General features: G+C 42.2%; 1 protein-coding gene across 1 annotated transcript in view; it reads left to right on the top strand.

Moving 5' to 3' along the window:
* Manba (mannosidase beta) overlaps positions 1-13,142 on the top strand; it is a 40,521-nt gene that overhangs the window by 14,513 nt on the left and 12,866 nt on the right. The window contains exons 6-12 of the mRNA XM_090356746.1: positions 2,968-3,143; positions 4,380-4,490; positions 7,287-7,438; positions 7,815-7,932; positions 9,001-9,087; positions 10,698-10,865; positions 12,330-12,548. Coding sequence (XP_090212872.1) covers positions 2,968-3,143; positions 4,380-4,490; positions 7,287-7,438; positions 7,815-7,932; positions 9,001-9,087; positions 10,698-10,865; positions 12,330-12,548 — 1,031 coding nt within the window. The remainder of the gene's footprint in view (positions 1-2,967; positions 3,144-4,379; positions 4,491-7,286; positions 7,439-7,814; positions 7,933-9,000; positions 9,088-10,697; positions 10,866-12,329; positions 12,549-13,142) is intronic.

Here is a 13,142-nt window from a genome sequence, read left to right on the forward strand (position 1 = left end):
GCTGTCAGCTTCCTGAGTAGCTAAAATTACAGATGTGAGCCACCCACTCTCAGCTTCTCAGCTTATCCTTGTTTGGGAGAGATTTTTTTTTTTCCTGGGCTTTAGCTCAGGGCCTGAGCACTGTCCTTGGACTTTCTCAAGCCTAGAGCTCTACCACTTGAGCCTCAGCACCATTTCCGGCTTTTTTCTAAGTATGTGGTACCGAGGAATCAAACCCGGGTCTTCGTGCATGCTAGGCAAGCACTCTACCACTAGGCCAAACTCCCGGCCCCCAGATTTTTTTCATTAGGTCCTTTTGCCTGTGTTGAATTTTTTTTTGTTGTTATTGTCAGCTGACAAGAAGTTCTTGCTGTACACTGAAGAAAGGGAAGACAGCTGTTATAACTGCGTGCCTGTCTTTCTGGATGTCAATTATTAGTTCTTTGAGAAGCAGCTGCTTAAATCTGCCCTGGAATTCTGATGTGGGTCCAGGATGGTGTGTGCGTCAGATTTCCACATTCTATGATCTGATTATTGCAGTGTGGGACCTCTGCTCTTTCTTTCTATGCTCAGGACCCCTGAGAGGAAAGAGCTGTGGAAACTCGGCATAGCAAAGTAAATCCAGGCAGCTGGCTCTAAAAAGTCTTCTCTGCCAATGAGATGAAGCCTCTTTTTCATCTTTCATAGGCAAACTACTGGAATGTATAGATCCATCCCCTGCTGACCTGAGCAATTCTGCCAATGCCCTTTCGTTTTCTTACTTGTCCTTAAGCCCCATCTGCCACTGGGGATTCTTAACCCTGACCTTTTTGCTTTGGATTCTTTCTCCAAGTGCATAGAAATAGCATTCTGGCTTTTCTGGACTGGGGAATAATTGATAGTGCCTGTCAGTGTTTCCAGACAGCAATTATTCAAGTGTCTTTCCTTCATTAGACAGCAGTGTTCTACTCTGTAACTCTGTCTACTCAGGAGGCTGAGATCTGCCAATTGTGGTTCAAAGCCTGGGCGGCAAAGTACATGTGACTATTTCCTGTGAACCACGAAAAAGCCAGAAGTGGAGCTGTGGCTTAAGTGGTAGAATACCAACCTTAAACAAAAGTGCTATGGGAAAGCACACCAACCCTGAGTTTGAACTTAGTACTGACGAAAAAGAGAAGAGGAAGGAGGAGGGATGGAGGGAAGGAAGGAAGGAAGGATTGCTTGTTTTAGTTATTTTCATGCTTTGAGGGTCTGAGATGAGATTTGGAGGTATGGAGTTGCAGTACAGCCTTGTTGGTGAAGGGCCAGACATATTTTGTTTGTAGATGTGTTCTTAACTTTTTTCAAAGATTCTCTTACTAAAAGGCTAACATCTCGTGGTAATTCCAGGCAAATGCTGTGTTTCATATGAAATGTGAACATGGACTGTGAAAAGCAAATCCTACCTTTGCCATTATTTTTCCTAATGTTCGTGTATGGGTCATGCTGTGTCATGCCAGCGAATATGGGCACGTTCCCATCATTTGTAGCTGCAGAAGAGGCAGGTGGAAGGATGTGAGCACTGGAGCCAAGACACCTGGGGCCTTGTCCTGTTTTTCTGTGGTTACCTACCCTACCTATAAGAACTCCAGATTTCTTTGGCTTCTAATGGCCCTGGATTCCTTTGCTTTATAAATTAGATAGTTCTTTGCAACCATGTTTAAATGTGGAAGTACCCAGTTCCCTTAAAGCCAGATATCATATGACTAGATGATGATATTATGATATTGTGTGTGAGTGTGTGTGTGTGTGCGTGTGTGTTTGTACACTAGCTCTGGAGTTTGAACTCAGGGTTTTACATCTTTGCTCTATTTTTTGTTTATTTATGACTGGTGCTGTATCACTTGAGCCATGCCTCCAGTCTAGCAATTTGCTAGTTAGTTGGAGATTGAGTCTCTCACAACTTTTTTTGCCTGGGCTAGTGTCAAACTGTATTCCTAAGATCTTATCCTGTTTCCTAGCTAGGACCAAATGTGCGAGCCACTGGTGCCTGCCTGACATAGACACCTAAAACCTTATTCCAGGCAGTTCAAGCAAGGAGAGTTAGGATATAGTTTGAGAGCATGCTTTGAACTACAGTCCTCAGATCTCCTAAGTAGTTGGCATTGCAGGTATAAGCCACAGCGCCTGGCTTCCATGTTTCTTCTTTGCACATTTTTTTTTCTTTCCTATTTTTTTCTAGGTATATATTGACAAGGAATTAGATTGTATAGGAATATAGTAGCTGGCATGCTTTAGACATTTTTTTGTGGTGTTTGGAATAGAACTCAGAGTAAGGCTTTACTACTGAGCCATATCCTCAGTTCTTTTTTTTTTTTTTTTTTTTTTTTGCCAGTCCTGGGCTTGGGCTCAGGGCTTGAGCACTGTCCTTGGACTTTTCTCAAGGCTAGAACTCTACCACTTGAGACTCAGCACCACTTCCGGCTTTTTGCTATGTATGTGGGGTACCGAGGAATTGAACCCGGGTCTTCGTGCATGCTAGGCAAGCACTCTACCACTAGGCCAAACTCCCGGCCCCATATCCTCAGTTCTTTAGAGAATTTTAAAGTCTTATCCCTTTTTTTTAAGTCTTGCATATTTGACACAAACTGAAGCTGTCCCATCAAGCTTTGATCCTTTAGATGACATAATAGCACTTATTTATATGGGCTGGATATCTTCTTAGTCTTCCCAGAACTTTCCATCTAGGTCAGACACTTAGTGCTTTGCGAACCTACTACTGAAATTTCCATGAGCCATTGGAAGAAGGGAAGTTGATATGAAATATATAATTTGGGTTATTGTTCAGAATGGAGAATTAAGTTCTATAGACTGAAAAAAATCCCACTGAAGTTGTTATTATGACAGCTTTGTGAGGTACTTCCTGATTTAGAAGCTGCTTTGCCCATCTTCAGTGATTCCTAAAATATGCAGGGGTTGTGTTTAACATACATATTTTTTCCTTTCTCTGTTTTCCTCTTTATGCTTTAGATAACACTGCCAAGGAGTGGAGTCTTGAAATAGAGTCTTCTTTTGATGTAGTCAGTTCAAATCCAGTTGGGGGCCAAGTGATTGTAGTCATTCCTGAACTACAAATACAGGAGACATATAACATCACACTCCAGTACGGGGAAAGGACTGTTAAGCTAGGTGTGAAAATTAACAAGGTTAGTACCTGGACTTTCTGACAAGCAGAGCCTGAAAGCAACCATTACTCAACAGAAAAGGGCAGAAGGAAGGGAAGGACTATGAAAACTACAGTGCTTTTTTTTTCTTCATTTCATCCCCCCACCCCCCTCTCTTTCTCTCTCTTTTGCTCGGCCATGGGGTTTGAACTCTGGGCCTGGGTGCTGTCCCTGAGCTCTTCAGCTCAAGGCCAGTGCTCTACCACTTTGAGCCACCGTGCTACTTCCAGTTTCTGGTGGTTAATTGGAGATAAGAGTCTCATAGATTTACCTGGTCGGGCTGGTTTTGAACCAAGATCTTTCCTGAGTAGCTGGGATTATAGATGTAAGCCACCAGTGTCTGGCCATTTTCTTCTCTATTTTTTAACTTCTCAACTATTTTGTGTGAGTAGGAGCTAAAGACTGATTTTTTTTTCAAAATTTAATTAATAAAATGGTGATAATGGAAGAAGGTAGTTATGATGGGTGGTGGTAGCTCACACCTGAAATCCTAGCTACTAAGGAAGCTGAGATCTGAGGATCTCTGTTTGAAGCAAGCTGCAGCAGGAAAGCCTATGAGACTCTTATGTCTTTTTTTTTTTTTTTTTTTTTTTTTGCCAGTCCTGGGCTTGAGCTCAGGGCCTGAGCACTGTCCTTGGACTTTCTCAAGGCTAGAGCTCTACCACTTGAGCCTCAGCACCACTTCCAGCTTTTTTGTATGTATGTGGTACCAAGGAATTGAACCCGGGTCTTCGTGCATGCTAGGCAAGCACTTTAACCACTAGGCCAACCTCCTGGCCCGAGACTCTTATTTCTAATCAACAAAATGCCAGATGTGTAGCTCAAGTGGTAGAGCATTAGTCTTGAGAAAAACAGCTGATCAGCAGTGACAGACAAGGCCCTGGCTTCAAATCCCAGTACTACAGTACTCACACACACACACACACCCCACACCCCACACCCCACACACACAGTGTAGAATAAATGTAAGCTTGACAGTTAGAGGAGAGAAGAACAATTTTGTTCTCTTTTTTTCTGAATACCCATGTTATTCTATTCTTTCCCCTTCAGTTGTAGCGTATTTATTTCAAAGTAAGTTGGCCTTAAAATATTGTAATGTGTTGACAGATTTGGCATGATAGAGTTTCTAATGCTCTAATGGTTACAGTGCTCTAAGTGATTTTTTTTTTCTGAAACTATGGGATCTTACTTGGAATAACTTGTCTTATTTCTTAAAAGAATATAGCTGTGGAAACTTGGTGGCCTCATGGACATGGAAACCAGACTGGGTACAACATGACAATTCTTTATAAACTTGATGGAGGCTTAGACATTGAAAAATCAGCTAAGGTAAGTGTAACTACTTTTTTTTTTTTGCCAGTCCTGGGCTTGAGCTCAGGGCCTGAGCACTGTCCTTGGACTTTCTCAAGGCTAGAGCTCTCCCACTTGAGCCTCAGCACCACTTCCGGCTTTTTTTTTTTTTTTTTTGATATGTATGTGGTACCAAGAAATCGAACCCGGGTCTTCATGCACGCTAGGCAAGCACTTTAACCACTAGGCCAAAGTAGTGTAACTACTTTTTAAAAGTTTTGTTTCTTGTTAAAAAAGCAGTATAGGTAATACAGGAAAAGAAACTAGCAAACATACACACACACACACACACACACACACACACACACACACACACATATATATAATCACTGCACAGAGTGATTTTATATCACTTCAAACTTCTCTGTGTATATATTTATACTATATATATATATATATATATATATATATTTTTATACCAGTCCTGGGGCTTGTACTCAGGTCCTGGGCAGTGTTCCTGAGCTTCTTTTGCTCAAGGCTAGCACTTTATCACTTGAGCCACACAGGTACTTCTGGCTTTTTCTGTTTATGTGGTACTGAGGAATTGATTCCAAAGCTTCATGAATGCTAGGCAAGCTCTCTATCACTAAGCCATATTCCCAGCCCCTATATTTGTATTTTTAAATGGATCAGATTTTACATATTATTTTGGCATTGTGTATTCTCTCTTTTTATCTGTCTCTCCCTCTCTTTCTTTTCCTCTCTTTTTTCTCCAGTGGCACAAGGCCTCACACATGTTAGACAAGCCTTCTCCCATTAAGCCACAGCTTGTCTACCATTAAGCTACATTGCTGTTACTCTCTTGCTCTCCTTTTAAATTGTACATTCTATCAAAGTAATATACATGTATAACTTTAAATATTGTTTAGGGGTTCATATGCAACATAGGATTGCTAGCCTAACTCTTCCAATTCCTATTTCCTAATTCCCAGAAAATTAAAATGCCACCATCACATTAACTTCTATTCCTTCCCTCCCTCCCTCCCTTCTTTCCTTCCTTCCTATACTGGGACTTGTACTCAGAGACTAGGCATTATCCCTTTGCCCTTTTTTTGGTCCTGAGAGCTTCAGCTCAAGGCTACCACCCTATCCCTTGAGCCATAGCACCACTTCTGCTTTTCTAGTGGTTAATTGGAGATAAGAGTCTCAAGGTCTTTAGTGTCCAGGCTGGCTTTGAACCTCAATCCTCAGAGCTCAGCCTTGTTAAAAGCTAGGATTACAGACATGAGCCACTAGCACCTGCTCTTCTATTCTTTTTTGTTTATTTATGCTCTGAGACTGTGTGTGTGTGTGTGTGTGTGTGTGTGTGTGTGTGTGTGTGTGTGTGTACATGTGTACAGTGTGCAGGAGGTACATGTCTTGTCCAAAGTGCGTTAATTCCCACCTTTTGGAGAGGACATGGGCTCCCTTACATGCTGACTTGCTGTGTCTCCATGAGAGTGGTAAAAGCAGGGAGTCATTCCAACTTGCTGCAGAGAAAAGGAGAGAACTTGTATCTTCACCCTGTGACAGCTCATTCTTTTCCCCTCAGGCCTATATGGTTGCATCATTGTTTCTTGCATGTAAAGGTGTTAGCTTTTTTTTTTTTTTTTTTTTTTTTTTATCAGTTCTGGGCTTGGACTCAGGGCTTGAGCACTGTCCTTGGACTTTCTCAAGGCTAGCACTCTGCCACTTGAGCCTCAGCACCACTTCTGGCTTTTTGCTATGTATATGGAGTACCGAGGAATCGAACTCGGGTCTTCATGCATGCTAGGCAAGCACTCTACCACTAGGCCAAACTCCTGCCCCCCTAAGGTGTGCTTTTGAAATGAGTGGCAAAAGCTGTTGAAAAGATGTGCTGCCCACACCCTGCATTCTGGCACATGCGTGAAACGTATGGTTGAAGCATCCCTTGTCCTTGGAGGCTCATTGGGGCATCATTATTTAGCACACTATCATATGTGTGTGTGCTGTGCCAGGGATTGTTGGTACATCCTGGAATTGACACTGCTCCCATTTCTCCGTGAGACCTTAATAGTGCTAATAGTCTGGTTGGGAAGGGGAATTGATTGAGAATCACTTGTAATAAAGAGTAATAGACCCTGGAGAATGAGAGGCCTGTGGAGTGTGGGATTATGGGAAAACTCTTGGGGAAGGCAAGGCCAGCCACATTATGAAAGGTAAGTCAAAATTTGCAATGTAGCAGAGAATTGATGCCATCTAGGATGAGTTCATTTTCTCCATCCATTATGAGAATTCAAGGGCGGGAAAAGGGTTTGAAGCAGGAAAGTGTTTGAAATAGACACAGAAGGTTTCTTTCAAAGCAAAGGTAACAGAAAAAAATACTCCAAACAAATCAGCATTGAAAGTCAGTAGCTTTTCTGTATATCAACAATATACAAGTTAAGAAAAAAATAAAGAAAATAATTTTATTCATAGTAGCCTCAAAAAAAAAACCCCTAAGTATAAACTTTATGGTAGAGGTGAAGAAAACCTCTACAATTCAAAAACCTTGGAGAAAGAAATTGAAGACAGCTTTGAGTGAAATAGCTAAGTGACAGTACCCTAGCTCTGAGTTGAAGCCCCACTTCCAGCAGGAAGAGGAGGGGAAGGAGAGGGAGAGAGAAGGGGGGGAGGGAGGTGAAATTTGCATTTCCACATGAATTGCTTTGCAGCAAGTAGGAAAATGAACATTGAACTGCTTATTGCATTGATTTTTAAAGTGTGCTTCCTTTTTTAGAAGTCAATTTTGCTTTCATAAACTTAATGTCAGATATTTACTTCTTTTCTTGACAGGTTTATTTTAGGACAGTTGAACTTATAGAAGAGCCTATAGCAGGATCTCCTGGTCTAAGTTTCTACTTCAAAATCAATGGATTACCCATATTCTTGAAAGGTTCCAACTGGATTCCAGCAGATTCATTCCAGGATCGAGTAACCTCTGACTTGTAAGTTCCAGGCCTGTGTGTGTGTAGCATGAGAACTTAGGGCCTGGGCGCTACCTCTGAGCTTTTGTGATCAAGGCTAGTGCTCTACTGCTTGAGCCACAGCTCCTCTTCTGGATCTTTGCTAGTTAACCGGGGATAGGAATCTTGAGGATTTATCTTCCTGGGCTGGCTTCAAATCACAATCCTCAGATCTCAGCCTCCTGAGTAAGTAGGATTACAGGCGTGAGCCACCAATAACCATCATAATTTTTTAAAATATGTAATTTTAGCAGGAATTTGAAATGTCTCTCTATAATCTTTTTAAAGATAGTCCCTAAGTTTCTATATTAACATCTATTTATTTATTTGCTTATTTATTTTACTATTTCTTCTGCAGGTTGAGGCTCCTTTTACAGTCTGTGGTGGACGCCAACATGAATACACTTCGGGTGTGGGGGGGAGGGGTTTATGAGCAGGACAGATTCTATGAACTCTGTGATGAGCTAGGAATCATGGTGAGTACTGGGTAAGCTAGGGTGTCTCAGCTTGGCCTTAGCATGGAGTAGATGCTCTGCTTTCCTTTGTCCTCATGGTCAGAGGAATAAGTGACATGGTATAAACTCAGAGCCACATTAATAACACATCCAATTACTTAAGTATTATTATGATTATAGTTGTTATTGTTGTTATTTTTTCTGGTCGTGGGATTAATTTAGGGTCTGAGTGCTGTCTCTAAGCTTTTCTTCTTTTGGTTGGTCATGGGGCTTGAATTCTGGGCCTGGGCATTGTCCCTGAGCTCTTCAGCTCAAGGCTACCACCTTACACCTTGAACCACAACACCACTTTTGGTTTTCTAGTGGTTAATTGGAGATGAGAGTCTCATGGACTTTAGTGCCCAGGCTGGCTTTCTCCTGTGATCCTCAGATCTCAGCCTCCTGAGCAGGTAGGATTACAGGCCTGAGCCACTGGCACCTGACTTAGGACTCTGCTTTTAACTGCTGTATCAGTTGGCCTCCTTAGGGATTTCATGGTTTCATTACTGAAGTTAGTATTTTAGTTCTGGAAATACAATTCTGTTGTGGTTTCTTTTTAATAATCTGGTGCATCTCGTGTGTGTGTGTGTGTGTGTGTGTGTGTGTGTGTGTGTGTGTGTGTATACGTATGTGTACATGTAGACTAGGGTTCAAAGGCAGTACTCTACAACTGAGCTAAGTACCCCATACTCTATGGTGTGTCTCTCAATAACAAACTCTGGGTGGAAATTAGAAAGAATTGGAAATAGGGAGAAAACTGGAGAAAGTTTCTTTCTGTTTTCTCACAGCACCCTTGTTCTTTATAAGTTCTCTTTTCTTATCTTTTATGTCTACCGAATGTCTGCTCAGGGTTTCCAACACTGTAGCTCAGTTCTGGAACGTTCTGGAACATTCTGAGATCTGGAAATGCTACATTCCCCAGGAATCTGCTATTTCCTTAACGTGGAAAGCTCATGTCCCAGGTCCAAAAGGATGACTTCATGTCCCTGTAAGAAAACTTGGAAATGCTTTTACTGATTTTTTTTTTTTGTGTGTGTGTGTGGTTTACAGGTGTGGCAGGATTTCATGTTCGCCTGTGCACTTTATCCAACGGAGAAGGATTTTCTGACCTCAGTGAGAGCAGAAGTGACTCACCAGGTACATTATTATCATCCCACGGAGGGAGAAAATGTGCACGTTTTAGTTTTGAGAGACCATCCCATTCCTTTGATCTTTATAAAACCCCATGAAAAGTCCTATCATCAGATAATCCACACCATAGGACTTAACATTCAGTATCCACAACACCTTTTCACAACTACTCCTAGATTTATACCCAGTCCCAGAATCGCTGCCTTCCTTTTCTGACCCACCTCTTCACCTGGCGCCTCTGCTTGCAGCATCACTAATGGAACCCATTCAAGCCTCACTCAGTTCCTTCCCCCAGCCTTGCTTTTACAGTTCTCCCAAATGATAATGCCATAGCAATTCTTTAAGGCAATTCGTTTTGTTTTGGGCAGGGGGGAGCAGTCCTGGGGCTTGAACTCAGGGCCTGGGCATTGTCCTTGAACAAGATAATCACTGGAGCCTAGTTCAAGGCAGCCTAGGAAATACAGTGAGACTTTATTTCAAGAAAAAAAAAAACAGTCAGCCAAGCCTGGAGATGCATACCTGTAATCCTAACTGCGCATGAGGCAGATATAGGAGTATCATGTTTGAAGCTGGCCCTTAGCCAAAGCATGAAACTCCTACCTGAAAAAGAACTAGGACCGGAGATACATGTCAAGCAGCAGAGTACTTACCTAGCAAGCACAAGGTCCAGAGTTCAAAGCTAAGTACCATCCAAAAGAAAAAAAAAACATCTCCGGGCCAACAACAACAACCACAAAACCAACACAGGTATTATTTCGAAAAATGAAACATTTCTCTGGACAGCCTTAGTATATCTCTGTTTCGTGTATCTGTTTCTTAGCTTCTTGCTGTAAGAAGAGCTTTGGTATCAGTGATATAAAGGGACCCAAATCTGTTGCAAAGGAATGTCCCTCCTATGTTTTTATCAAAGACTTAATTGTGTTCCTCTGCTCTTGTGGAAAGGCTGAATCCAGCTTGTGTCTCTTGCTGCCAGGCTTCTCAGCGGGTTCTCTAGTGTGCTTTTCTGTGCTCCTCTTAGCAATGTCCTCCACCTTAATTGGTTCCACAGGATGTGGTATGCATGAGGTGCCCGTTCAGGAGAAATCCCAGTCTACTGTCCTAGTGCTCACTTGTTTTATAAAACTTTCTCTAGGTCTTCTACTTCTCTCCCTCCCTCCCTTTCCCCCCTCTTGTTTTTCCTTTTGTTGGTACCAGGTTTTGGGGGTTTTTTTTGAACCCAAGACCTTGCCTTTGCTTAGCTGATGCTCTTATCACTTGAGCCACACCTCCAGTATCACATTTTGTTGGCAAATTAGAGATAGAGTTTCAGGGAGTTTTCTTCCCAGACTTGTTAAGATCTTGGCCTCCTGAGAAATTAGGATTCCAGGCATGAGTCACCAGCACCCACTTCTTTTATTAATGTCTTAAAAGAGATTATATTTTCTTCATGGTTTTAATACAGCAGAGAAAAAGAATGCTGTCTTGTGAATATTAAATGTGGGTAAGAAGAACATCAGAGGATTCGTAAGCTATCTCTCTCCATAAAGTGTTTTCTAGTGAGTATCTGGCTGTAACTAGCTCTTGAGTGCCTTAGATTAAGCACTAGAAATTTATGTTGTATGTTTTTAAATGTTCAGGTCAAGAGACTGAAGTCTCATCCTTCTATCATTCTGTGGAGTGGGAATAACGAGAATGAGGCGGCACTCATGATGAACTGGTATTCTATCAACTCCAGCCATTTGAACACCTACATCAAAGACTATGTGACTCTCTACGTGACAAACATCAGATCGCTTGTCCTGAAAGTAAGGAGTGGGTTGTGATGCCGCAGAATTTAAGAACGTGCTCTTAGCTGGGCATTGGTGGCTCATACCTATAATCCTAGCTACCCAAGAGGCTAAGATCTGAGGGTTGTGATTTGAAGCCAGTCCAGGCAGGAAAATTCTTGAGACTCTCATCTCCAATATCCGTCAAAAAGCCACAAGTAGAGCTGTGGCTCGAGTAGTAGAGGGCCAGGCTTGAGTTCCAACTCTACTACAGGCACATACACAAAAGAATGCTGTTATGGTGAAGAAGGTTAATATGGGTAGCGAACATTTTATGCTCTTATGTAGAACAAACTTCAAAAGCATCATTTGAATTTCAACTCTCCACACATGCCCAGAACTGTGCCTTCCAACAAAGGTTGTCACACTGGAGCTCACCTGCTTAAGCCTTGTGCACATTCAATGATTTGGTGATCAGCCACCTCTGTGTTCATGTAGACTTTGGTTATCTATTGTGGGTGAATGTGTTGGTATGTGATTTCAGCAGGAAGGGGAGAGGAAAGATTTGGCTCCCAGCTCTACTTTAGGGTCTTTCCTCTCAGTACCACTGTTTGTCTAATTGCATTAATACACACCACCTTTGCGCAGGAGCAAGGCAGTATTGCCTTTCAGTGATGCCTTTGAAAGACTGCTTAAAAAATTAGAATGGAGCCAGGCACTGGGGTGACACACCTGTAATGCTAGGTACTTAGGAGGCTGAGAGCTGAGGACTGCAGTTCGAAGCCAGCCTAATATTCTACCACTTGAGCCACACCTCTGCTTCTGTCTTTTTGGTGGTTACTTGGACATAAAAGTCACTTGGACTTTTCTGCTCAGGGTGGCTTTGATTTGCAATCCTAAGATCTCATTTTCCTGAGTAGGATTACAGATGTGAGCCACTGGAACTGGCTAGTTTTTTGTTTTTGTTTTGGTTTTTGGTTTTTGTCGGTTGTGGGGCATGAACTCTGGGCCTGGACACTGTCCCCGAGCTCTTCATCTTATGGCTACCACCCTACTCCTTGAGCCATAGTACCACTTTTGGTTTTCTAGTGGTTAATTGGAGATAAGAGTCTGATGGACTTTAGTGCCCTAGCAGACTTTGAACCTCGGTCCTCAGATCTCAGACTCCTGAGTAGTTAGGATTACAGGTGTGAGCCACCATGCCCAACTCCTGCTAGAGTTTTTAAAGGGGCAAACAACTGAGCTGAGTTTGGCCTAGTGATAGAGTGCTTGTTTAGCATGCACAAAGACTTGGGTTCTGAGTCCTCAGTACCACATACATAGAAAAAGCTGAACGTGGTGCTGTAGTTCAAGTGGTAGGGCTATAGCCTTGAGAAAACCCAAGGACCATGTTCAGGCCCTGAGTTCAAGCCCCAGGACTGGCAAAAGAAAAAAAAAAGGAGCAAACAATCTATACTTTGTTCAGTGAGACTATTAACCTCCAAATCCTGTTTCTGTATTCAGGGAGACAGTAGCCGGCCTTTTATCACGTCCAGTCCTACAAATGGAGCCAAATCAATCGCAGAAGGCTGGGTCTCGCGCTACCCGTATAGCAACTATTATGGTGATGTACATTTTTATAACTACAAAAGTGACTGCTGGGATTGGAAGATTTTCCCCAAGGCTCGGCTTGTGTCTGAATATGGCTATCAGTCCTGGCCTTCATTCAGTACGCTAGAGAAGGTAAACCATCATTCGTTTGACTTTTCCAGTGGCAAGTGGTTCTAAAAGTTACATGAAACCAACTTGTAAGAAATGAAAATTTAGGAAAGAGATGGGAGAAGAGAATTTTTTTTAACCATTGGGGAAACTAAAATCTTATGATCATCCTTTAGGCAATAATTGCTTTTCTATGTTCCTTTTATTTCCTCCAGGAGCATTTGAAAGTTAGATGGTAGCCAATGGTTGATGACAACTTAATCATCACACAAGAAAATAACTTTAAGAGCCAAATCCCCCAAAGCCCCAGTACTGGGTTATCCTCTCACTCAATTTCCCCCAGAAAAGAAAATTATTTTAGCTGCATGCTGGTGGCTCATACCTATCATCAGAGCTACTCAAGAAGCTAAGATATACAGGTCAAAGTTTCCAGCCCAGGCAGGAAAACCCAGGACATTTTTAATCTCCAATAAACTAGCTAGTAAAATACCAGAAGTAGAAGTGTGGCTCAAATGTGAGATTTCCAGCCTTGAGCTAAATAAATGGCTAGGGGATAGTGCCCAGGCCCTACCAATACACACACACACACACACACACACACACACACACACACACACA

This window comes from Megascapheus bottae, chromosome 23 (assembly GCF_031878675.1).
Source record: "Megascapheus bottae isolate mThoBot1 chromosome 23, mThoBot2.hap1, whole genome shotgun sequence".
Taxonomy (NCBI): Eukaryota; Metazoa; Chordata; class Mammalia; order Rodentia; family Geomyidae; genus Megascapheus; species Megascapheus bottae.